Source organism: Mesocricetus auratus, unplaced genomic scaffold (assembly GCF_017639785.1).
Source record: "Mesocricetus auratus isolate SY011 unplaced genomic scaffold, BCM_Maur_2.0 Super-Scaffold_100691, whole genome shotgun sequence".
Lineage (NCBI taxonomy): Eukaryota > Metazoa > Chordata > Mammalia > Rodentia > Cricetidae > Mesocricetus > Mesocricetus auratus.
Window position 1 is genome coordinate 47205090 of NW_024429267.1, and position 24740 is coordinate 47229829.

Sequence of the window (24740 nt, forward strand, 5' to 3'; positions counted from 1 at the left end):
ATGTGGTGGCACATGACTTTACTGCAGCACTCAGAAGATAAAGGCAGATGGATCTCCAAGTTGGAGGCCAGCCTGGTCTATAGAGTGAGTTCCAGGATAGCCAGAGCTAGACAGTGCAACCCTGTCTTGAAAAATCAAAGCCATGCAGTGGTGACGCTCCAGCATGTTATTCCTTCAGCAGCTACATGGCATCTCCTTGGCTCTGCTTCTTTTTCTCTGTAGTTTTGTTTGGGTTTCCCTGCCTAGCTATAATCTCCCTGGCCACTGGCCAAATCAGCTTTATTTCTCAACCAGTAAGCAACATATATTCGCAGCATACAGAAGGACATCCCATATCAGGGTGGCATACATTTTCAGAGGTTTAGTCCATTGTCATGGTGGAATATGGTGCCCTGCAGGCAGACGTGGTGGAGTTGAGAGTTCTACATCTGGACCATCAGGCAGCAGGAAGTGAACTTTCTCACTGGGCATGGCTTAAGTATATATGAGACCTCAAAGCCTGCTGTCACAATGACTCACTTCCTCCAACAAGGCCACACCTAACAGGGTCATTCTCTTTGGGAGCCATTTCCTTTCAAGCCACCACACACACCCCTCCCCAATAAATAAATAAATAAATAAATAATTTAAGGTTTAAGATTGCTTTAAAGCTGATGAAACAAGATGAAAGATCAAATCAGATTGGCCAGTTAGAAGCAAACTCAAACGGGTGAATGTGTACTGAAACAGATGAAGAAACCAGATTTGAACTCAAATGGGACAAGACTAACTCAAATTAGATAAAAGCGGCCCGGCGTTGGTGGCAAGGCAGTGGTGGTTACACCTTAATCCCAGCACTCGGGAGGCAGAGGCAGGCAGATCTCTGTGAGTTCGAGGCCAGCCTGGTCTACAAAGTGAGTTCCAGGACAGCCTCCAAAGCCACAGAGAAACCCTGTCTCCAAAAACCAAAAGACCAAAAAAAAAAAAAAAAAATTAGACAAAAGCAGTTCCAGGTAGACAGGGAACAAATCAAAACTCTTGGGTTCAGAGATGAACAAGAAGAAGGCAGATTGTTTTTTCTTTTTGAGACAGGGTTTCTCTGTGTAACAGCCCTAGTTGTTCTGGAACTCTCTGTACGAGACTGGCCTCAGACAGAGACCCATCCTGTCTCTTCCTGTGGGTGCTGGGAGTAAAGACGTGTGCCACCACTGCCCAGCTAAAATGGCAGATCTTGAGAGCTTCTGACAGACTCTGAGGGTAAGACCATCAGTCAAGAACTAGGCTATCACTTGGCAGCCCACAACTGTCTGTAACTCCAGTTCCAGAAGATCTGGCACTCACACAGACATGTATGTGGGCAGAACACCAATGCACATAAAAACTTGAAAAAACTTTAAAAACAGAACTCAGCTATCTGTAACCTTGCATTCCCCCATGGGCATTGTTTGGTTGGTTATGCATCATAGGTGACGGTTGTGTTGTATTTTTGGGTTACATTTTTCTGTTGGAATGAGTTTGTCTTGATTTCCTCTTTCTGAGCCTGCTGGGGTATTGTTTCCTCTGACTCTTCCTAGAGGAATATCTGTGTGAAATTCAGCTCCAGGAACTGATGATGTCTGGTGTTGAGTAGAGGAAGAGTGTCTGAAATCGTCCCATTGTGGCTGTGTGCCAGCAGGACCAATGGTGGGGATGGACACTTAACCCCAAGGTGACCAGACGGAGCCCAAACCTTGGTAATCCCTGGATTCTTTGAGCCTGGTAGAGACAAGATACCAGGCGTTAGACCCAGGGAGGCCTGTCTACTGTATGGAGGCTGGGGTTAGAGCCCTCTGAGACCACTGCTGTCTTGTTTGTTTGTTTGTTTGTTTGTTTGTTTTGTTTTGTTTTTTGAGACAGGGTTTCTCTGTATTGTTTTGGAGGCTGTCCTGGAACTCGCTCTGTATACCAGGCTGGCCTCAAACTCACAGAGATCCACCTGCCTCTGCCTCCCGAGTGCTGGGATTAATGGCGTGCGCTACCAACGCCCGGCTCCACTGCTGTCTTACAGTGACCCCATTCTCTCAATGTCCTCAGGGACCTCTGGAGCCGACGCTGCAGTTCCTCACAGGAGCCTCAGCTTGCTGCTGCAGAAGCTTGAGCCCTGCAGTGACCCCTGAGGCCACTGTCCTGCAGTCCTGATGGTGATGCAGGAGCCAGAGGCCTGGTATTCCTGTCACCTGTCCCCCACCACCATGCTCTCTGGTCCCACAGAACTAGCTCCCAAAGTTGTCCTCTGTTCTTCACACATGTGCTGTAGTATGCAGTTATGTGTAGGCATGCACACACACATGTACACATGCACAAGAAATGAAAAGCAATTTTGGGTGTTTTTTTTTCTAGACAGAGCCTCTCTGTATTGTTTTGGAGGCTGTCCTGGAACTAGCTATTATAGACTAGGCTGGTCTTGAACTCACAGAGATCTGCCTGCCTCTGCCTCCCAAGTGCTGGGATTAAAGGTGTGTGCCACAATGCCTGGCTGAAAAACACATTTTTAAAAAGAAAATATGAGGAGTTGGGACCAAAGAGATGGCTCAGAGCTTAGGAGCCTGACTGCTGTTCCAGAGGACCTGGGTTCGATTCCCAGCACCCACATGGCAGCGCATAACCACCTGTAACTCCAGTCCCAGGGGATCTGGTGCCTTCTAACATGTAGTGCTCAGATATACAAGCAGACAAAACACACACACACACACACACACACACATATATATATATATATATATATTTTTTTTTTTTTTTAAGTTTTTCGAGACAGGGTTTCTCTGTAGCTTTGGAGCCTGTCTGGGAACTGGCTGTGTAGACCAGGCTGGTCACAAACTCACAGAGATCCACCTGCCTCTGCCTCCCGAGCATGGGGATTCTTTAATCTGCCTGTCAGATAAATTTCAATTTTAAAAGTTTAAAGTAGCGGATCTCTGTGAATTCGAGGCCAGCCTGGTCTACAAAGTGAGTTCCAGGACAGCCTCCAAAGCCACAGAGAAACCCTGTCTCGAAAAACAAAAATAAATAAATAAATAAATAAGTTTAAAGTACATTGATTAAGTTGGTCATGGTGGTACCTTCAGTCCCAGCACGTGGAAGGCAGATGCCAGCCTGGTCTACATAGTGAGTTTCAGAACTACAGAGATACCCTGTCTTGGAAAACAAAACAAAAAAACACTTGCTATTCTTGCAGAGGACCCTGGATTTAGTTCCCAACACTCACATCTGGCAACTCACAAACTGCCTATAACTCCAGTTCCAGGGGATTTGACCTCTCGGGCCTCTGCAGGTATCAGCAGGACATAATTTGCATATGTATACACTCAGGCACACACACAAAATAATAAAAATTATTTTTTTCTTATCTGTTCTTGTTGTTTCAAGACAGGGTTTCTCTGTGTAACAGCCCCCGCTGTCCTGGAACTCGCTCTGTGCCAGAGTCCAGCTCCAGCAGGGTTCTTGTGCTGAAGGAAGGATGTGTGAAAAATGAGGAGTCTGCCCACTGGCTGTCCTTCAAACTGACGCCCGACTAACTCAGGCGTCTTTACTTGTACAGGTTCTAATGCAATCAACATGAGCAGTTTCAAAGCACTTCTCTTTCATCATTGTACAAGCATCTTTAGCATTTTAGTTTCTCTTCTTCTACTCCCTCGGTGTCCTGGGCCTTCACTGCATGTCACTACATAGCGAGCCAAATGTTTCTATCTAGCTAGGTACATCTTATTCGTACTGTGCCCTAGCCAGCAGCAAACATGCAAAGTAAGAGATTTGAGCCCTGTGGTTAGTTCTTAACAATATGAAATCAGCTGAATATATTGTGATACCTAGGATATCATTTTTCAGGTGCAGACCAGTTTTTGAGTAATCTGCCACCTTTATTATATGGATTGTAATTATCTTGTTCTTAAAATAATAGTGATTAATACCTAACTCTTTAACTCTTTTTATTTTTTATTTTATTTTTTATTTTTTTTGGTTTTTCCGAGACAGGGTTTCTCTGTATTGTTTTGGAGGCTGTCAGTCCAGCCTGGCCTCGAACTCACAGAGATCCGCCTGCCTCTGCCTCCCGAGTGCTGGGATTAAAGGCGTGCGCCATCACCGCCCGGCCTCTTTTTATTTTTTAATATTTATTTATTTATTATGAATATAACATTCTACCTCCATGTATGCCTGTACGCCAGAAGAGGGCACCAGATCTCATTATGGATGGTTGTAAGCCACCATGTGGTTGCTGGGAATTGAACTCAGGTCCTCTGGAAGAGCAGTCGGTGCTCTTAACCTCTGAGCCATCTCTCCAGCCCCCCTCTTTAACTCTTAAGACTAAGTTTATTTTTCCTGGCCATTTCTACATGTACTTTTCTTTTAAAGGAACTGGGAGTTTTAGATTACTTTATTGATATTGATTTGATTTTGGAAAAGTAACTTGAGTGTTCATGTCCTAGTGCCAGAGAAATGTTCATGTCCTATCTCTTCTTCCTTCTGCATTCCTATAAAGTTTTGGTGGGTTTTTTGTTTTTTTTGTTTTTGTTTTTGTTTTTGTTTTTGTTTTTCAAGACAGGGTTTCTCTGTATTGCTTTGGAGGCTATCCTGGAACTCACTCTTTAGACCAGGCTGGCCTCGAACTCACAGAGATCCACCTGCCTCTGCCTCCCAGTGCTGGGATTAAAGGTGTGCGCCACCAACGCCTAGCTTCCTATAAGGTTTTTAATGTCATCTTTTACGTAACCATTTTCTTGGTTCTTAAGTTCTTTGGAATATGTTTATCTCTTTTTGGTATTGAATAAGCAATAATCATTAATCTTAGTGAGTTCCTCCTGCTTCCTCAGGATGACTGCAAAGGCAGCCAGGAATAACTGAAGAATTTGGTTTCTGAAACAGATCAGAGAAATTTAGTTTTTCTGTGGAGGCCTTTGTTCCCAGTAAACTCGGGCATCTACTAACAAGGCAAAACTAAGAGTTACCATAAGAATAAACATAGCAAAAGTTAGAGAGGCCTGAAGCCCATGAGCTCCCTAAGGTCAGCGTGGGAGTCTGCAGTATCGTACCCATAGGTCCTTGCCAAATGAATGGGATTCTCCAAAGGGCCTTGCTGTCCAGGGAGCTCCAAATGTAACACACCTATGTGCGGTTCCCAAGGGCGGCAGCAGGGCTTCCACCAGCTCTGCAGACCAGACTGGCTTCACGCTCACAGAGATCCGCCTGCCTCTATATCTCGAGTGCTGGCATTAAAAGAGTGTGCCACCACTACCCAGCTAATAAATGCTTTTTTGGTGTTGCTTTTGTGTGTTTTGGGCAGGGAGGAGTGGACCTCTTGCCCTGATGCCTTACACACCTTCTGACGGAGCAGCTGGTATCTTCTTTCTCTCAAGCCACCATACATACACACAGAGTACAAAAATGATAGCTCAGAGAGCCTCCAGAGTTAAAGACTAAAAGAAGATGTAAGCCGTTGAAAAGTTTCCTTCACCAAATTTATTATTTTTTGTAATCCAGAAACAGGCCAAGGCAGGCCTAACTCTCTGCCTGAGGTGCAGTTTTCTGAAAAAAATCCTTAATTTTCTGACCAATTTTCTTAAAGTTTTCACCAATCTTCAGCCCACCCTTTCGCAGGAGTTCAGCAATCCGGGAATCTTTCTTGACCGGCTGGGGGTGTGTCCCAGGCTGTGTACCAGGAAGAGATGGGTTCCTTGTGAGACTGGTCCTAGGGTACCCAAGGTCCTCCCCATGTAGACCACACTCAGGGATGTTACCAGAGCCTCTGGGCCCCAGGTCAGTCACTGGGACATGTAGATGGATCCTTAACCCATTAAAGTATGAGAACGCTGGGGTTTGGGAATGGCAAGAGGCTCCCTGGCCTGTGTACCCTGGAGGATGCTATCAGTATTAGCAGGGCTTAAATACCCAGTGGGGCATGTTACAACCCAGGTGGTAAGGTCTTCAGCCTGAGTCCTGTTAAGACTTAGGCAGGCCTGAGAATCTACATCCCTCACAAGTTCGGGCTAAAAAAAAAAAGCAAAGGTTTGTTTGGTTTTTGTTTGCTTGTTTGGTTGGTTGGTTGGGTTTTTTTGTTTTTTGTTTTTTGAGACAAGGCTTTACATGTACCCATGTCTGTCCTCGAACTCTATGCAGATAAGGCTGGCCTAGAACCCATGGAGAATCTCCTGCCTCTGCCTCCCAAGAGGCAAACTTGGAGAGTCATTGTTCTAAGGGAGGGGAGAACCAGTCTTGGAGTTAAAGTTCAGGCACGAAGGGGATGAGGTGGAGCTCTCTCTGCTCTGGGTAGGAGTAGGGAGCATCTGGATAATCCATGTCCCATGCCCACATCACCCCCTGCATCCCACTTACCCCTTGACAGTCGATGTCAAAAGACTCCGTGTCCTGGTTCAGGGTGATTGTCCCCACACACCGCTTCACTACCTGAGAAGAGGAAGCTCAAGGTCAACTAGAGCCCATTTACCATAACCCTCAACCCTAGCCCACTGATGGAAATACTCCCTCAGAGCTCCTCACTTAGTTCTTCAGGAGGTACCCACCAAGCAGCCCAGCCCTCCACCTTACCCCATGTTCCCTGAAGTTACACAGCTCAGGTATCTGATGTGTTGCCTTGTCACACACTGTCTCCTTCATTCTGAAGTCCACATACTTTGGAGTACCTGGGTCTTCATCCTGGTCACAGGAGAAAGCAGGGAGACTAGTCTCTGGCCCATTCTCCACTTCAAGGGTCAGTCTCCCTGACAACCACTAACAGAGTGGCCTTCCAACATTACATGGTGGTGCTGAAGCAGGGCCTAGTGCTGGGTGCAAAGGGGAGGAAAAAAATGAGCCTTCTTTCCTCCCTCACATACAGTGACTAGGAACAGCCCTCAGCCAGCAACAATGAAGAGCACCTCCCTTCTGGAAGGCGGGGGAACCCAGGGCCTTCCTAGGGGCATCAGGCATATCATTTGGGACCTCAAAGCTAGGCAGAATCCCTCATTGGATATGGAAAAAAACTTAGAGCAAAGGAAGCCAATTCCTGGGAACCATGATTCTACCCTGTCCCTGGAATGGAGGTCCCAGGCCTCACTAGAATGGGGTTGAGGGCACTTCTGCCACAGCAGGTATTTCAAGACTGAAAGCTGTCAATCTGGAAGGAGGCACAGATCTAGGCAGTGTCCTGGGGAAAGGAGAGACCACACTACAAAAGGGAGATGCCTTGGATTAGAGCTGCTCTCCCCAACCTCACCCCTGGGGGCTGAGAATCCATGTCCAGAAAGCGGTAGAGATAGGTGTCCAAGGACTGCTGGTTGAAGTTATCCACTGCACGGAGCACAGCCTCCCTGTAGCTGAGGGTCTTGGAGATGGCTAACGGCAACACCAGGCCCAGCAGCAGCAGCAATGATAGTGACCATCGCAGGAAAGGGTGGTCCCTCTGGGTGTGCATGGTTCCCAAGACTGACTCCTCCAGGCAACAGGGCCTCCTTTATGCTCAGCCTGATCCTGATGCAAAAGTCAACCAGAAGCCTTCCTGCTCCACCCTGCCACTGGCTGCCTGCCAGGGTGTGGGCTGGGACTTGCTTCAGACTCTTGTTGCCTCATGAGGCTCTGGCAGTGAGTGAAGTAGACCTGGCCAAATAAAGAAGTAACTTCCCCATCTTCTTGAGATGACCTTGGCTTCTCCTGGACCACAGGGGGACTGTCACATCCAGGATTGCTCAATGGGATGAAAATCTCAAGGAAAGAAGAGACAGTGACTATCCTAAATCTGTCTGGGAATGGGTCTGGGTTTAGTGTGTATTGTAAATCTCCAGCTCTAGGCATTGTCTGACTCTCAGTGGACAGGTGGCCTTTGATGATAAGTGACAGTGGCCACCCCACTCAGAGACCCACCCTCCCAAGGAAGAAGTTTCCCCTGCCATTCAAGACCATAACACCCTGTTCTTTGACAGTTGAAGGGTTTGGAAGCACAGGGCAGTGGAGTCTGGAAACCAAGTACTGCCAGTTGAGGCATGAACCATGACCTCCTAGACACAGCACTAGGTGCAAATGCAGCAGCAATGACACCCTCTCCTGGGTCCTTCTACCTGCCTTTCTCAGGATAAAAATGTCCCTATCCTCCTGCAGATGTGGCCTTTAGCCCAAGCCCACAAAAGGCCATCTGCACTGACTGAGCCCGTATTCCTATTTCTCTCACACTTAAACTCTTTTCAGGATCAAGTGACCACCCTCAAATTGTGTTTTAGTGCATGAAGGCTTAGGTTACCACTCTGTTCTGTCATCTTTGCCTTGCCTCTTGCCTATGTCTCCTCCTCTTAACATTGAGGGCTTGAGGGTTGCATCTAGGACCGATTCTGTCCCCAGGATTCAGGTTTTCCTCGGGATAGCACATCTCAGATCATAAGTTACAATGAATAGGCATTGAATGGTCTGTAGGTCTGAGTTCATGATTCCTATGAATGCTAGGTATGGTGGCTCATGTCTATTATTTTAACACCTCAGAGGCTGAGGCAGGAAGACTCATGAGTTCAAAGCCAACCTGGGTTACTACGTGAGACCCTATCTCAAAAATCTCAAAAAAAGAAATGGGAACTGGGGGGCAGCCATAGTCTCGACTGTAGCATACAAAGCCTGAGGTTCAAGTCCCAGCACCACATAACCTGTTCCCACTGGTGCAGGCCAGTAATCACAGCACTTAGGAAATGGAGGCAGGAAGGTCAGAAGTTAAAGGTCATCCTTAGCTACAAGTCTGAGGCCAACTTGGGCTGCATGAGGGCCTGCTTCAGAAAGAAGGGGGGGGGAGAAGGGGGAGGGAGGGAGGGAGGGAGGGAGGGAGGGAGGGAGGGAGGGAGGTTAACATTTAGAAGAAATATGTCTGTGTGAACATACGTCACGTCAGTGTGGGCACTAGAAGCAGCTGGAAGGCAGTGAATGCCGTGGAGCTGGAGTCACAGGCGATTGTGAGTCTTTCTGTGTTGTTACTGGTAACATTAGTCAGAAGAACAAGTGCTCTTAACCACTGAGCCATCTTTCCAATCCGACATCATTATTTTTTTAAGCCCAAAGAAAAAGAGATCCCCATGGGAACTCTTACCTGGTTGCCAAGTGCCGGCTGGAGTCCTGCTCTCAAGGCTGGGAGAACAACCGGATTATTCCTTCTTCCTCCTGGGACACGCCCCCTCTTCCTCCCACACCATCTTTACCACGTTCCTCCTATGAGTTGTTAGCAAAGTCTCTAGATGTCATCTCCTTGGGTACCATGCTCCCCCAGCCACAGTCCACTCTCCACACGACAGCCGAGGGACTCCCAGAGCTCACTGCGGTGGCCATTTCAGCCCCTACCTTCAGTAGCCCACGTACCCTCTATTCCCACAGCTCTCATCACGGCCCCCTGCACATCCAGAAGCCAGAGCACCACACCAGCACCCGGATTCCCAGAAGCCAGAGCACCGCACCAGCACCCGGATTCCCAGAAGCCAGAGCACCGCACCAGCACCCGGATTCCCTGCGCTTCCAGCCTACATGGTGCTTTGGGCGTTCTGTTATGGTTGGTTTTGTTGGTTTTGTTTGTTTGCTTGTTTTTTTGTTTTTTGTTTTTTGTTTTTTGTTTTTTTGTATGTGTGCTAACTCAAACTGATTGAACTACTATTGCTAAATTACGTTAAGACTACTCTACTTCAGCCGGGCGTTGATGGGACACGCCTTTAATCCCAGCACTCGGGAGGCAGAGCCGGGCGGATCTCTCTGAAGTCTACAAGAGTGAGTTCCAGGACAGCCTCCAAAGCAATACAGAGAAACCCTGTCTCGAAAAACAAAAACAAACAAACAAACAAACAAAAAAAAAACAAGAGGGGGCTGGAGAGATGGCTCAGAGGTTAAGAGCACTGACTGCTCTTCCAGAGGTCCTGAGTTCAATTCCCAGCAACCACATGGTGGCTTACAACCATCCGTAATGAGATCTGGTGCCCTCTTCCGGCCTGCTGGCATACGTAGAAGCAGGATGTTGTATTCATAATAAATAAATAAAATCTTTAAAAAAAAAGTTAAGCCAATGAAGGTCTTTATTAAAAAAAAAAAACAAGAAAGACTGCACTACTTCGATCAAGGCTTTTAGTTTACATTTGACCTCAATGCCATTGTAATATTAGGTTGGTCATATTATTTTATTATTTTGAGATAGGGTCTTTTTTTTTTTTTTTTTTTTTTTGGTTTTTTGAGACAGGGTTTCTCTGTGGCTTTGGAGGCTGTCCTAGAACTCACTTGGTAGTCCAGGCTGGTCTCGAACTCACAGAGATCCGCCTGCCTCTGCCTCCCGAGTGCTGGGATTAAAGGCGTGCGCCACCAACGCCCGGCGAGATAGGGTCTTATTTAGCCCAGATTGGCCTACAACTCTGTATGTAGCAGCCAAAGGTAACCCTGAACTCCTGGTCCTCCTGCCTCCAACCTCTAAAATGCTGGTGTTACAGGCATGTATCATCAACTAGCTTTCTGTTTGTCTTTCTTAATTGGTAAGAACATGCATGTGTGCACTTTTGGGTGTGTGTGAGCATGTGCCAGCGTGTATGTGTCCATCCCCCCAAATGCTGGGATTACAGAGGGGCAACCACATCCTGTTTAACTTGGTTGATTATACTTCCTGTTTGGAAGACACACAATCTTCATCCCCAAATGTCAAATACATACTAAGCAATCACTTGAGTGCATTCACACACACGGGAAATGAACTTTTTTGTTAGGGTTTTTTTGTTGTTTTTCCAGACACAGTTTCTCTATGTAGCGCTGACTGTCCTAGCACTCACCATGTAGACCAGGCTGGCCTCGAACTCACAGAGATCCACCTGCTCTGCCTCCCGAGTCCTGGGATTAAAGGCGTGCGCCACCAATGCTAAGTGAAATAAATGTATTTTAAAAATCCCAGAACTTGGGGCTGGAGAGATGGCTCAGAGGTTAAGAGCACTGACTGCTCTTCCAAAGGTCCTGAGTTCAATTCTGAGCAACCACATGGTGGCTCATCAACCATCTGTAATGAGATCTGGTGCCTTCTGCTGGCCAGCAGGCATACATGTAGGCAGAATACTGTATACATAATAAATAAGCAAATAAATAAATAAATCTTTTAAAAAGAATCCCAGAACTCATCAGGTCGTGGTAGCACACATCTTTAATGCCAGCACTCCGGAGGCAGAGGCAGGTGGATCTCTGGTTTACAAAACAAGTTCCAGGACAGACATAGCAACACAAGAAAAACCCGGTCTTGAAACACCAAGGAAAAAAATCTTAGCCAGGCTCGGAGGCACACACCTTTCATCCCAGCATTCCATAGGCAGAGGCAGACAGGTCTCTGTGAGTTCACGTAGTGTGTTCTAGGCCAGCCAGAATTACATGGCAAGACTTCTCTCAAAATACAAAACCAAAACCAAAAAATTTTAAAGCCACAATACTTACTGCAAATTAGGCCCTGCGGTCAAACACACAGGTACACTGTGCATTCACCACTTAACATATCAAACAACACTACATGTGAGACAAAAAATGCCAAAACTGTATGTTTGAAATGCAAATGTATACACATAATACAAATATGTGTCTGCATTAGCAAGTAGGGGACTCACAGTGGGTGGGAATCCACAGCCGAAGATGTCTGAAATGATTTACAAAATGTGTTAAATTATTTAAAGGTTTTTTATAATTTGTGTGTTTTGTATTGTGCGTATGTGTGTTCATGTGTGTATGTGTAATTCATGCATGTTGAAGGTCAGAGGTGCTGGATGCACCTAGAGTTGGAGTTAACGGGTGTTGTCAGCTGCCTAACATGGATGCTGGGAATCAAACGGGGGTCCTCTGCAACAGCAATACGTGCTCTTTAGCACTGAGCAATTCCTCCAGCCCCTGTTAAATCATTTTTTAACAGTTTGAAAACATGCTTTCTTGCTGTAGACTCCCATTATGCACACAGCTATAAACATCACTTTACGAAACAAAAGAAAAAGGTGGAAATTTGAAAAGTGTAGGCATTTGTTTCTAAGTTGTAATTAAAGGCCACATCTTTAAAGAATTATCAATTGTCCTGGATACTCGGGCTATCAACCTGACACCTCTGAACCTCAGCTGAATGATTGCTAGTGGGCTAGACTGTGGGCTTGTCTGGCCTGTGAGGCACTTTCTTGATTGCCAGCCCACTGAGGGCAGTGCTGTCCCTGGGCAGGTGGGCCTGGGCTGTGTAAGGAAGGTGGACGAGCGTGACCCTGGGAGCAAGCCAATAACCATCATCCCTCCACGGTCGCTGCTTCATCCTCCTGCCTGAGTCCCTGCCCTGGCCTCTGTCCATGATAGACTGTAAGATGAAATAAACTCTTTCTCCTCAGTTGCTTTTGGTCATGGTGTCTATCATAGCAACAAAAAAGCAAACTAGAACATCATTCATTTGACAATTTTTTTAAGTTTAAAGAACTGATTTTTTTTCAATTTTTATAATAAAGTTTGTAAGTGAAAAAGATGTAATAAACGTACTTCTTCCATCTAAAAAATGTTAGCCAGGTGATGGTGGTGCATGCCTTTAATCCCAGCAGTTAGGAGGCAGAGGCAAGCAGATCTCTGTGAGTTCAAGGCCAGAGTGAGTTCCAGGACAACCAGGACTGTTACACCGAGAAACCCTGTCTCAAAACAATAAAATCAGCCGGGCGGTGGTGGCGCACGCCTTTAATCCCAGACAGAGGCAGGCAGATCTCTGTGAGTTCGAGGCTGGGCTGGACCGATAGCCTCCAAAACAATACGGAGAAACCCTGTCTCATAAAAACAAAACAAAACAAAATAAATAAAATAAAATAACTAAAAAGGTAAAAAGATAGATAGATTCGGCCGGGGTTGGTGGCACACGCCTTTAATCCCAGCACTGGGAGGCAGAGGCAGGTGGATCTCTGTGAGTTCGAGGCCAGCCTGGTCAACAGAGAGAGTTCCAGGACAGCCTCCAAAACAATACAGAAGAAACCCTGTCTCGAAAAACAAACAAACAAAAAGATAGATGCATCAATCACAACACATTTGTACCTTACAATTATACTGAGTATAAGTTTTAAAAATATTATAGTCTGGAAGGGTAGCTCAGCAGGTAAAGGTACTTGTTTCCAAGCCTGGTTATCTGAGTTCAATGCCTGGAACCCACGTGGCAGAAGGAAAGAGCCAACTCCTGCAATTCTCACTTCCACAGCTACTGTGGCATGCACGCATGGGTCCACGCAGACAAAATAAATCTAATAAAATTATTTTTAAATGACACTTAAAATGTCTACACACACACACATGTGCACACACATGTAGGCACATACACACCTGAGGCAGAAGAGTCAAGCATCAAGTCCCCTAGAACTAGGTTACAGATGATTGCGATCCGCTATGCGGGTATTGGAAACTGAACCTGGGTCATCTGTGAGAGCAGTATGCACCCTTAACTACTGAGTCATCTCTCCAGTCCCATAAAAAGTTAAAAAAAAATCACATAGGGCTGGAGAGATGGCTCAGTGGTTAGGAGCACTGGCTGCTCTTCCAGAGGACCCAGGTTCAGTTCCCAGGACCCACATGGCAGCTCACAACTGTCTGTAACTCCTGTTCCAGAGGATCAGCTGGCCTCTTTCCATGGACACTGTATGCACATGGTGCACTGACATACATGGTGATATATACATACATGTGGGCAAAATACCCATACATGTAAAAAGAAAAAAACCGCAAGGCCAGCAAGATGGCTCAGCAGGTAGACACTTGCTCCCAAGTCTGATAACCAGAGTTCAATTCCTGGGACCCCGATGGAAAGAAACAACTCAAAAAGTTGTCTTCTGACCTTCACACGTACACCACAGCACACATGAACACATGTGTAGACACACACATTCAAATAAATCAATGTAGTTTTTCTTTGCGTGTTTTGTATTTTGAGGGTTTTTTGTTTGTTTGTTTGGTTGGTTTTGGTTTTTGAGACAGCATTTCTCTGTGTACCAGTCCTACTGTACTAGAACTCACTCTGTAAGCCAGGCTGGCCTTGAACTCACTGAGATCCGCCTGCTCCTGCCTCCCTAGTGCTGGGACTAAAGGTATGGGCCACCACTGCCTGGCTAATGCAACAGGATGAGCCAAAGCAATGGAGGGGTCTAGAGTCCATGAGGCAGATTCTGGTCCCAGCTCCTCAGTGAACTGACCATGTGCCTGCAAGGCCTGAAATGCCTCTTGGGTTCAGATGCTTTGGGACCCTAAGGGGCTTAGACAAGCCAAGGTGGCAGCTTGGGTGGATGTTACTGATTGCGCACTCAGCCCCGGGAGGGTGAAGGGGAAGCTGGCTTCTGTGCAACCTGGTTTCACAGTGCAGGTATTGCTCCAGTTGCCTCTTGGTCAAGCAGGCTTTGCACATCAGGCCCTTTAGAGCAGCAGAAAAGGGGACAATCCAAGGACATCAAACTCTATATTTTTCTGCCGGTTCCTTCTCTGAAAGCTGGACATGATGGCGCACACCTTTAATGCCAGTATTGGGAGGCAGAGGCAGGTGAATCTCTTGTGTTCAAGACCAGCCTGGTCTACAGAGTAAGTTCCAGAACAGCCAGGGCTACACAGAGAGACCCTGTCTTGAAAAATAAATAAATAAAGTCACCTGGGAGAAAGGCCTCTGAGAATCTTTATGAGGGATTTCCTGGAGCACATTCCTTGAAGTGGGACGCCCTTCCCTGAATGTAGATGGCCCGTTTCATAGGTTCTGCCCCAGACCGAATGAAAAGCACAAGCTAAGCACTGTGCATCCCTAGAGATGTTTCTGAAACAGCATCAGAAACATAGTCTATATTCCATTCTCTGTGAGTTCAAGCCCAGGCTGGTCTACATAGTGAGTTCCAGGTCAACCACAAATACACAATGAGAACCTTAATTTAAAAGGGGTGGGGAGCTGGGGAGGAGGGAGGCAGAGGGAGCTGGGATTGACATATGAAACAGGCTTCTTTCTAATTTAATTTTTTAAAAAAAGTGGGTGTCTCACCCCTAACCTGGGAGTTCTTTGCAACTGAACTCTACCCGCAAAGGGAAAGTCAGTTTTGTGTGATGGAGTGTCCATGTGCATATCCAGGGCAGACCCTATATAGGCCCAGAAGGAGTTAGCCAATACAAAATGAAACCCTATCATATTTTTGTGAACTTTTTGGTTTCATTTTGCTTTGTTTGAACTTTTTTTTTTGTCTTATTGCTGCTTTGCTAGTTTGATTTTCTTTTTTGTGGGGCTTTTCATTTTTGTTTTTTGAAAGACAAAGTTGGTTGGTTAGGGAGGTGGGGAGGATCTGGGAGGAAGTGAAGGAGGAGAAAAACATGACCAAAACGTGTGGTTATGAAAAAATTTAAAACTATTTCATTGTAAAGAAAGAATTTTAAAAAAGAAACAATGAAGACATAGTTTTCAAGAAAGGTATAGTAGCTCACATCTTTAATCCCAGCACTTGGGAGGCAGAGGCAGGCGGGTCTCTGTGAGTTCAAGGCCAGGCTGATCTACAGAGTGGGTTCAAAAACTTCAGAGCTACATAATAAGATCACTGTCATAAAAACAAAACAAGACAGAAATCAGAAGACTAGTTTCCTCTGTAAAGCGAGTCACTCGTGGACCTCCCTTGCTGCTTCTCAGGACGCAGCTCATTAAGAGCCCGAGGACTGCTTCAACAAGGAAACTGTGTCCACCTGATTAGCCCCTGGTCTTCTCACATCTGCTCCTTCCCACCAAACACGCCGAAAAGGCGGCAAAGGGTCCAGTCTCAGCTCCCTCTGAGGAAGGCACTGCTCGGGAATACAAAGGGGCAGGAGGTCATGGGCACCGTGCCCCCCACCCCACCCCCGCCTTGCCCCTTCCCCTCCCACAAAGCACCTCACCTAAAGTGAACATTTGTCAACCGGCTATGGGCAGATGAAGAAAGAGAGGAGAGACGGGGTGGGGGGACAGGAGGAGCCCCAGGAAACCATGCCGTCCACCGAGACCCAAGGATTGAGAAAGGCAAGGGCTAGGTGAAGACACCACGGAGCCCAGCTTCCGGGTCTCCAGCTCCTCCTGGCCCCCAGCACCTATTTCCGCTCTTCTAAGTGCGGCAGGGGCGGAGCACTCCGTAGAGGTAGTAAGAGAGCTTAGCTGCTTCCCAGACTTTTAGGAGAACCCAGAAAACTCAGCTCTTGGTGGGTGCAGTTACGCACATCTGTGATCTCAGGAGCCAGAGTCGTGATCGCCAGGAGCTGGAAGGCTTAGCCTCATCTACATAGCAAGATCCTGTTTTGGAAATGCATGAGGAGAGGAGAAAGAGAAGGGAAGGGAATCAGAAGGAAGGAGGGGAAGGAACTAAGAGCCCTGTCAGATAGTCTTGCCCTTACTTCAGAACCTACACAACTCCCTGTGGGCCACTGCCCACAGGCCTCATTGTCGTTGCCCACTGGAGAATCACATCTCCCAGAATGCCCACTGCTGGACACTAACTTTGCTGTAGGATATATGAATATCGTGTCACAGCCTCCATACTTAGGCTAGCGTGAGGCAGGCAGGGGACATTGAGGACCAGCAAGAGAGAATGCAGCATTTAGACTTTCTTTTTCATGACCAGGAATTGAACTCAGGGCCTCACACTCACATTCTCAGCAAGCACAGACTTCTGAAAAGCGTGCACACTACATGTTTTCTCTCTTGCTAGCATCTTGAGTGGGTGGACAACGACAAAACTGAGACCAGCAGTGGTCAAGGTGCTGCCACATAAGATAAATGGCCAGAAGAAATGAACAACATAGCCGCAGCCGGGCGGTGGAGGCACACACCTTTAATCCCAGCACTCAGGAGGCAGAGGCAGGTGGATCTCTGTGAGTTAGAGGCCATCCTGATCTATAGAGTGAGTTCTAGGATAGCCAAGGAAGGCTACATAAGCAGAGAAACCCTGTCCTGAAAAACCAAATCAAACCAAACCAAACAAACCCCACTGAAAAAAAAAAAAAAGAAGGGCCGGGCGTTGGTGGCGCATGCCATTAATCCCAGCACTCGGGAGGCAGAGGCAGGCGGATCACTGAGTTCGAGACCAGTCTACCGAGCGAGTTCCAGGACAGCCTCCAAAGCCACAGGGAAACCCTGTCTTGAAAAACCAAAGGAAAAAAAAAGCCAATATAGCTGTGGGGCTCCTAGATCAGTGTGCATTTATTTTCTATGTGGTTAGCTTTCAGCCGAAGACCTAACTACTGCTGTCTCTTCAGTTAGCAACTCAGTTCTTGAGCAAATATTCACCAGAGGGAAAGGAGCGCCCTCTTGTGGTACGCCAGGGTCTAAAGGAAAAGACCTCAATCTCAGGAAAGAGGGTCTAAGGACGAGGATCCATCTCATCACCTCAAAACTTAACTCAGTCTATCTTTCCCAAGGGAGAGAGAGGAAGGGCAATGGCCCTGCAGAGACCATTCACTACAAACACTTCTGGGTGCTATAAGCCAGGCATTAGGGCTGTTGCTGGTCATGCAGCCCCAAAGGAGCACCCAGCTGTCTTCTCCCCTAAGCCTGATTCCCACCCTGGAAGAGACAAAGGGCTCTCTCTAGTATGTCCTCTCTAAAAGCTAATTTTTGTTCTTTTCGAGGCAACTGGACAAACGAATAAAATGGGGGAGTGGTGCCGTGGGAGCAAGGCTAACCAGATGTCTGGCAGGAAGTGGTCAGCCGTTCCAGTGCTTCTCCTAAGGGCGGCGGCTGGATAAAACAAGGCCAGGACCACACATTGCCTGCTGAATCCAACAAGGAAGGCCCCTGCAGAATGTGACAGAAGCCCTTTCCATCAAGAGGAGACAGTGAATGTTTGACTAGATGGGGCTCAAAGGGAAATGAGATAAACTAGAGAGACAACTGAGCGCTACGACTGAACCTATGAGCATGCACTCCGTTTCTGAGCCATGTGCCCAGCCACAGAGGAGCAAGGCAGAAAGGGAAGCAGAGTCCAGAGAAGGCGAGTTGTTTTGTTGTTGTTGTTGTTGTTTGCTTTTTGTTTTTGTTTTTCCAGGCAAGGTTTCTCTGTGTAGCCCTGGCTGTCCTGGAACTCACTCTGTAGACCAGGCTGACCTGTGGTGGGACTAAAGGCATGTGCTAAAGTTATTTTTTTGGCTCGATTGTGCAGTTTTCTATTGTGGATTTTGTAAATAACATCATAGTGTCCCAACTATCAGAAGGTTGCATGTGCTTACTATGTTCTAAATTTAATCCCAAATCTGTTTTTGTTGTTGTTGTTAGTTTTGGGGTTTTGTTTTTGTTTTTGTTTTTTGTGTAGTCCTGGCTGACCTGGAACTCACAGAGACCCACCTGCCTCTGCCTCCCGAGTGCTGGGATTAAAGGAGTGCACCACCACTTGTCAGCTCCAAATTTGTTTTTTTTAAACCCATTCACACAAGATAGTAAGCAAATCATATATGTAAAGCTCAATGAACTCCCACAATTTGAAGCAACTCAAATAACCATATCAACAGAATGTGGGGCTGAGACATGGGTCTGAGGTTAGGAGCACTGGCTGCTCCTCCAGAGGACCCAGGTTTGAATCCCAGCAGCACCCATGTGGCAGCTCACAACCATCTGTAACTCCAGTTCCAGGGGATCTGACACTCCCTTCTGAACTCAGCAGGCACCAGGCATGAGGTGGTGTACAGACACACATACAGGCAAAATATACAAGACACATAAAATTCTTTAAAAAGAAAAGGAAAAAAAGAAAGAAAAACAAAACAGAATTACTTGGGAAAGAAAGGCAGATAGATCGTTGTGAGTTCCAGACCATTGTGGTCTACATAGCAAGTAGCAAGTTACAGGCCAGCCACAGTCATATAGTGAAAAAAAAAAGGAGAGGATTAAAATAATAAGTTCAAGGTCAGCCTGAACTAGATATCTTATCCCCAAAATGAAAGGAAAAAATGGTGGTGGCAGGTAGGATGGTTTTTCAGGTAAAGTTCTCTTCATCAAGCCTGACAACTTGAGTCTGACCCTCAGGACACACGTGATGGAAGGAGGCAGTCTCTGAATCTATATGCATACTATGACAGGCATGTACTAACCTCCACATGCAAACAGAATGAATGAATAAATAAATGCATGTAAAAGGAAGGAAGGAAGGAGGAAGAAGGGAAGGAGAGAAGGAAGGGAGGGAGGGAGGGAGGAAGAAGACAGGGAAGGAGAGAAGGAAGGAGGAAGACAGGGAAGGAGAGAAGGAAGGGAGGAGGGAAGGAAGGAAGGAGGAAGACAGGGAAGGAGAGAAGGAAGGGAGGGAGGCAGGGAGGAAGGAAGAAGACAGGGAAGGAGGGAAGGAAGGAAGGAAGGAAGAATACAGGGAAGGAGAGAAGGAAGGAGGAAGACATGGAAGGAGAGAAGGAAGGGAGGAAGGAAGGAAGGAAGGAAGAATACAGGGAAGGAGAGAAGGAAGGAAGAAGACAGGGAAGGAGAGAAGGAAGGGAGGAGGGAAGGAAGGAAGAAGACAGGGAAGGAGAGAAGGAAGGAAGAAGACAGGGAAGGAGAGAAGGAAGGGAGGAGGGAAGGAAGGGAGGAAGGGAGGAAGGAAGGGAGGAGGGAAGGAAGGGAGGAAGGGAGGAAGGAAGGGAAGCACAGAAGGAGAGAGGCAGGCAGGCAGGTAAACCAAGGACATCTGCCCTCAAAGGCTGTACTCACTTCCTCCTGTCTCTGAGGCCTCAGGCTCAGGCTCAGGCTCACCCAGTTGGATCAGCCATCTAGCTCCTCAGACTTCTCCTTTCCCCAAGCCCACAGCAAATCTGATGCTGTTATCTCTGTCTCCACACCCTTTGCTAACTAACTAAACCCTCGTCCAGACCTAAGCCCTTCAACAACTGCCTTTCTCACCAGTGGTGGTGGCACATGCCTTTAGTCCTAGCACTTGGGAGGCCAAGGCAGGCAGATGGATCTCTGAGAGTTCCAGGCCAAGCCTGGTCTACAGACCAAGCCCCAGAACAGGCTTCAAAGCTACAGAGAAACCCTGTCTTGAAGAACAAAACAAAACAAACAAAAAGAATTGTGTTTCTCCAACCTGGGTCCCTCACAGCCACTCCCAGTCCCACTCCGTGACTCACATTCCTTCTCCACCTGCAGGCCGCCGAGGGTGCTCTTCTCCTTGGAGAGCTCTCCCCTCCCCAGATGACCATTTTCTAGGAACTCACACCTTCCAGCTTCAGCAACTTCACTCAGTCTCCTCTAGGAAGTCATCCTTCCCTCCCCACGGGCCTCTCCTTTTGCCCTTCTTCTTAGTCCCTAAAATCCTTCCACAAAAGACAGCCATTATTGTGGTGGTAATTTCATTACTTTAAGGATCTTTCTGAGCAAGATGGGAAGAACCTTCAATCCCAGCACTCGGGAGGCAGAGGCAGGCAGATCTCTGTGAGTTCGAGGCCAGCCTGGTCAACTACCTGGCTAGCTCCAGTCAAATCAGAACCGGAGTGGGAGGATTAACTTAAGTGGCTTCCCTTGACTTAGATCACTTGATTGTATATATCTCCTGCCTTCTATTTAAGTTTTTTTGAAAGTATTTATTTTTATTTTATGTGTCTGTGTGTTTGCCTAATGTATATGGGTATTACAACTCCTGCTTGGGTCTAAAGTTATGAACAGTAATGAGTTGCCATGTGGGGGTTGGGAGATGAACCCAGATCATCTGGAAGAGCAGTCAGTGTTCTTAGCCACTGAGCCCTCTCTCTACCCTATTGCCCGTTATTTAGACCTAATGCCCGAGAAACCCTGTCTCGAAAAAAAAAAAAAACTAGACCTAATGCCCAGTGGGATGCTGTGGCTCATACCTGGTGTAATCCTGGGACTCTGAGATTGAAGCATAGGATGGCTAGAGTTTGAGGCCTGGTCTGCAGAGGCCAAGGCTCGTGGCTTCTTCACTTCAAGCACTGAGCTTGTTCGAGTAAGCACGGGACAAACTGGGCAGAGTTTAGCAACAGAGCATCTGTCCAGGAGCACTAAGCTCTGGGCTTAAACCCCAGCACCATTAAGGGAAAATAAGTTCTAAACACTTGTTGAATAAGTGAATGGATTAATGAATGAATGAAACAGCGGGGCTGTTGAAACAAAATTAAACTACACAACTCTGGAGGGGACAGAAAGTTTTCAGAATGAGAACGGAGGAAATCTTTAAAACAGTGAGAAGAGCATCTGTTAGTATTCAGGCATCTGTACTGACCCGTCCTTGGGGTTCTGACAGGATATGCCCTCAGCTGCAGGCACTAACAGCAACACCTGTGCACACTCACTCTGTTCCCTTTTAAAAGAGCCCTGCCCCACCTCCCATCCTTCTTTCCTTCTCTTCCTCTCTTTGTCTGTTCCTCTCACTCTTTCCCCCTCTTTCCTTTCTCCTCTCTCCTGCTGCTCCTCTCTCCAGAGGCTGGTCTTCCCGCCTTCCCTTTTCTCTTTTTATGATCCCTTTCCTTAATAAAACAAAAACAAACAAACTAACTGAAAAAAAACCCTCTGCTTGAGCCCTGTAGCATGGCGTCTTTCTCTGAAGTGCTGCTTTTCTTAAGTTACAACAGTATCTGACTGGGGGATGTCCTGCAGAGGCCATGTGAGCTATGACAGCAGGGAGAGCTAAAGGGCCCTGGTTTCTGAAGAAAAAGGATTTTCCCGGTGCTGGGGGACTGTGAGCCAAAGAGGAGATAATGCTGGAGAGGAAGGTAGTTTACTGTGAAATAAATGGTTAGGCTGTTAGTCTATGACTGGGCATAGTGGTAGATACTTAAAATCTATCGCACTTTGGGAGGAGGATTATGAATTTGAGGCCAGCCTAATGAAACCCTATCTCAAAATAAGCAAACATACATGTGTGCACCCACACCTTCTAGCTCCAGCCTCTTTATTCAGTCCTCCCCTCCCTCTCACTGTGTATAATAGTGTACTACAAGTTGTGTGGTTAATCAATTGATTGAAAATAATTTTTGGTTCTGTTTGTTTGTTTTCCTTTTTTTTTCAAGACAAGATTTCTCTGTGTAGCCCTGGCTGTCCTGGAACTTGCTCTGTAAATCAGGCTAACCTTGAACTCACAGAGATCTGCCTGCCTCTGCCTCCAAAGTGCTGGGATTAAATGCTAGCAACACCGTGCCTGCCTAAAAATATTTTTAAATGCCTTAAATATTTTTCAGATGTATTGAAGCACACACTTAGAAACTGCTTTTTGCTAGAAAGCATCGACTCCTCTTGAGTCTACAAGGCATCCAAAATTGAATTAGAACCTGGCATTTCTACCTCATCTTACGCATGGACAGACAAGTTACTGTCCTTCCTCTTCCTCTCAAGGTGCCCTGGATTCCTGGAACAGAACTTCACAGGGCAGACCCACACACAAACACCAAGAAGGCCATTCTCCAGGAGGGTGGGACTGCCCTGGAGCAGAAGTAATTGTCTTCCAGATTGGTCCCTCAGGGATGCCAGTGATGGCAGATTAACAATTTGCAGGATGCCTGACAGTTATGGGCAAGACCATTATCTTGATCAGGATTGCTTAATCATGCATTCTTGCCCTCCATTTAAACCTAAAGCACATGTCAGTACCCCAAGACAGATGAGGCCAGTGGACTCCTTTATATACTTCTTCCCAACTTGGCATATTGACTAAATCTCTCTGCATTTTCCTTGTCACTTTAATTGGCTCACGGACACATAGAGGCAAAGTGGCTAATGGCTCTGCCCTAAGTACTCTAGGTACCTTTTTTTGTTTTTGTTTTTTGTATTTGACACAAGATGTCAATATGTTTACCCAAGCTTGTCTTGGATTCGAGATTCCCATGGCTGTAATTACAGGCATGCCTCTGGTAAATTTCATTTCATTTTAAATCTATTTATGTGCATGAAGGTTTTGCTTACATGTATATATGAGGGTGTCTGACCCCAGGAACTGGAGGTAAAGATGGTTGTGAGACCCCATGTGTATGTACATTAATGTGAAGGTGTCAGATCCCCTGGAACTAGAGTTACAGACAGCTGTGAGCTGCCATGTGGGTGCTGGGAATTGAACTCTGGTCTCTGGAAGATCAGCCAGTGCTCTTAACTGCTGACCCCTCTCTCCAGCCCCCACAACAAGTATTCTTAATCACTGAATTGTCTCTCCTGGCCCTTATTTTATATTTTGAGACAAATTGCATTGTAACCCAGGCTAGTTTGAAGAACTTAATAGATAGCTAAGGATGACCTTAAACTGCTCATCTTCCTGCCTCTACCTCACAGGTCTGGGATTAGAGGCCTATACCCTAAAGTCATACCTAGTTTTATGTATGTGGTGCTGGGGACTGAAAGCTGGAACCACTCTGTCAGCTGAGCTTCATCTTAAGGCCACTGGTAAAATGTTTTGTTTTGAGATAGGGTCTCACTAGGTATCCTCAGCTCTCAGCTGTCCTGGAACTCACTATGTAGACCAAGCTGGCCTCAAACTGATAGAGACTTGACTGCTTCTGCCTCCAGAGTACTGGGATTAAAGTAAAGACTTGAACTACTACTCCTGTAAAAATCTTTGATAACTATTATTTTATGTACCTTCAGTCATTTCAAAACATATGAAAACTTGCACATTTTACCCAAGTTTTTTTTTCTCCTTTCTTCTCTTTCTCAAAATTTCAAGACAAGGTCTCACAAGACAGGGCTGTCCTGGAACTTGCTCTGTAGACTAGGCTGTCCTTGAACTCACAGAGATCCACCTGCCTCTGATTCCTGAGTGCTGGGATTAAAGGTGTGCACTACCATGCCCAGCTCATTTGTTTTTGTTTGTTGTTTCTTTGTTTGTTTGTTTGTTTTTGTCTTTTTTTTTCCAGAGCTGAGGACCGAACCCAGGGCCTAGCGCTTGCTAGGCAAGCGTCCACCACTGAGCTAAATCCCCAACCCCTCTTTGTTTTCAAGACAGGGTTTCTCTGTGTAGCCCTGGGTGTCCTAGAACTCACTCTGTAGACCAGGCTGGCCCCAAACTCATAAAGATTCACCTGCTTCTGCCTTCATTTATTTTTTGAGATGGGGTCTTAGGTAGCCCAGACTAACCTAGAATTCGAAAGTGTAGCTGGGGATTACTGAGGCCAGACAAATCCCTGCTGTTTAACTAATGGTTAGACTATGGTTAGAAAGACCAATCTTGGGGGTGTCAGTGCTCAGAGGTTCACCTGAAGCCAGACAGCAATCTGAAGAAGAGGAGGAGAGTCCTGTTGGCAAGAGAGATGTCCTAAGAGTTCTGTGAATTGGCCTGTCGGTGGTGGTGCACATCTTTAATCCCAGCACTTGAGAGGCAGAGGACAGCCAGAGCTGTTATACAGAGAAACCCTGTCACAAAAAAAAAAAAAAGTTCTATGAACTAAGGGCACAGTACTGGTAAGCTATGAAAGAACATGAGAACATGAGCTTTCTGCTAGAATGTTGGCATCCCAAAGCAGGCACTTAACAATGAGGATATGAACTAGTTTCCAGAAGGCCCACGTGAAACATTCTACAAGGCGATTGACTTCAGTGATGGTAGAGGTAGAATGTGGCAAGCCTGGAGCCACATTATCTTGGGCTGTCTTTAGCCTTCTAAATAGCTATTTGCTGCCCATCTCTGTATTTGACCTAGCATAGGCACAACTATCGGGTGAAACACACAGTCACCTTGTTTCTATGAATCCAAAGGATAAGAAAGTCATTAGATAAAGAGCTGGAGACATGGCTCAGTGTTTAAGAGGGCCCTGGAAGCCCAAACAGAGATTACCTGCTTTGCACTTCCACCAATATTTCATTT

General features: G+C 46.5%; 1 protein-coding gene across 1 annotated transcript; it reads right to left on the reverse strand.

Moving 5' to 3' along the window:
* Positions 1-5452: 5452 nt before the first annotated feature.
* Positions 5453-7668, reverse strand: LOC101829350 (cathelicidin antimicrobial peptide). The gene is made up of 4 exons (XM_005075080.4): positions 7226-7668; positions 6559-6666; positions 6346-6417; positions 5453-5661 (listed from the first exon to the last, which is right to left on the reverse strand). Exons 1-4 carry the CDS (start codon positions 7421-7423, stop codon positions 5512-5514), a joined length of 528 nt encoding a protein of 175 aa, XP_005075137.1. The 5' UTR covers positions 7424-7668; the 3' UTR covers positions 5453-5511.
* Positions 7669-24740: the final 17072 nt, after the last annotated feature.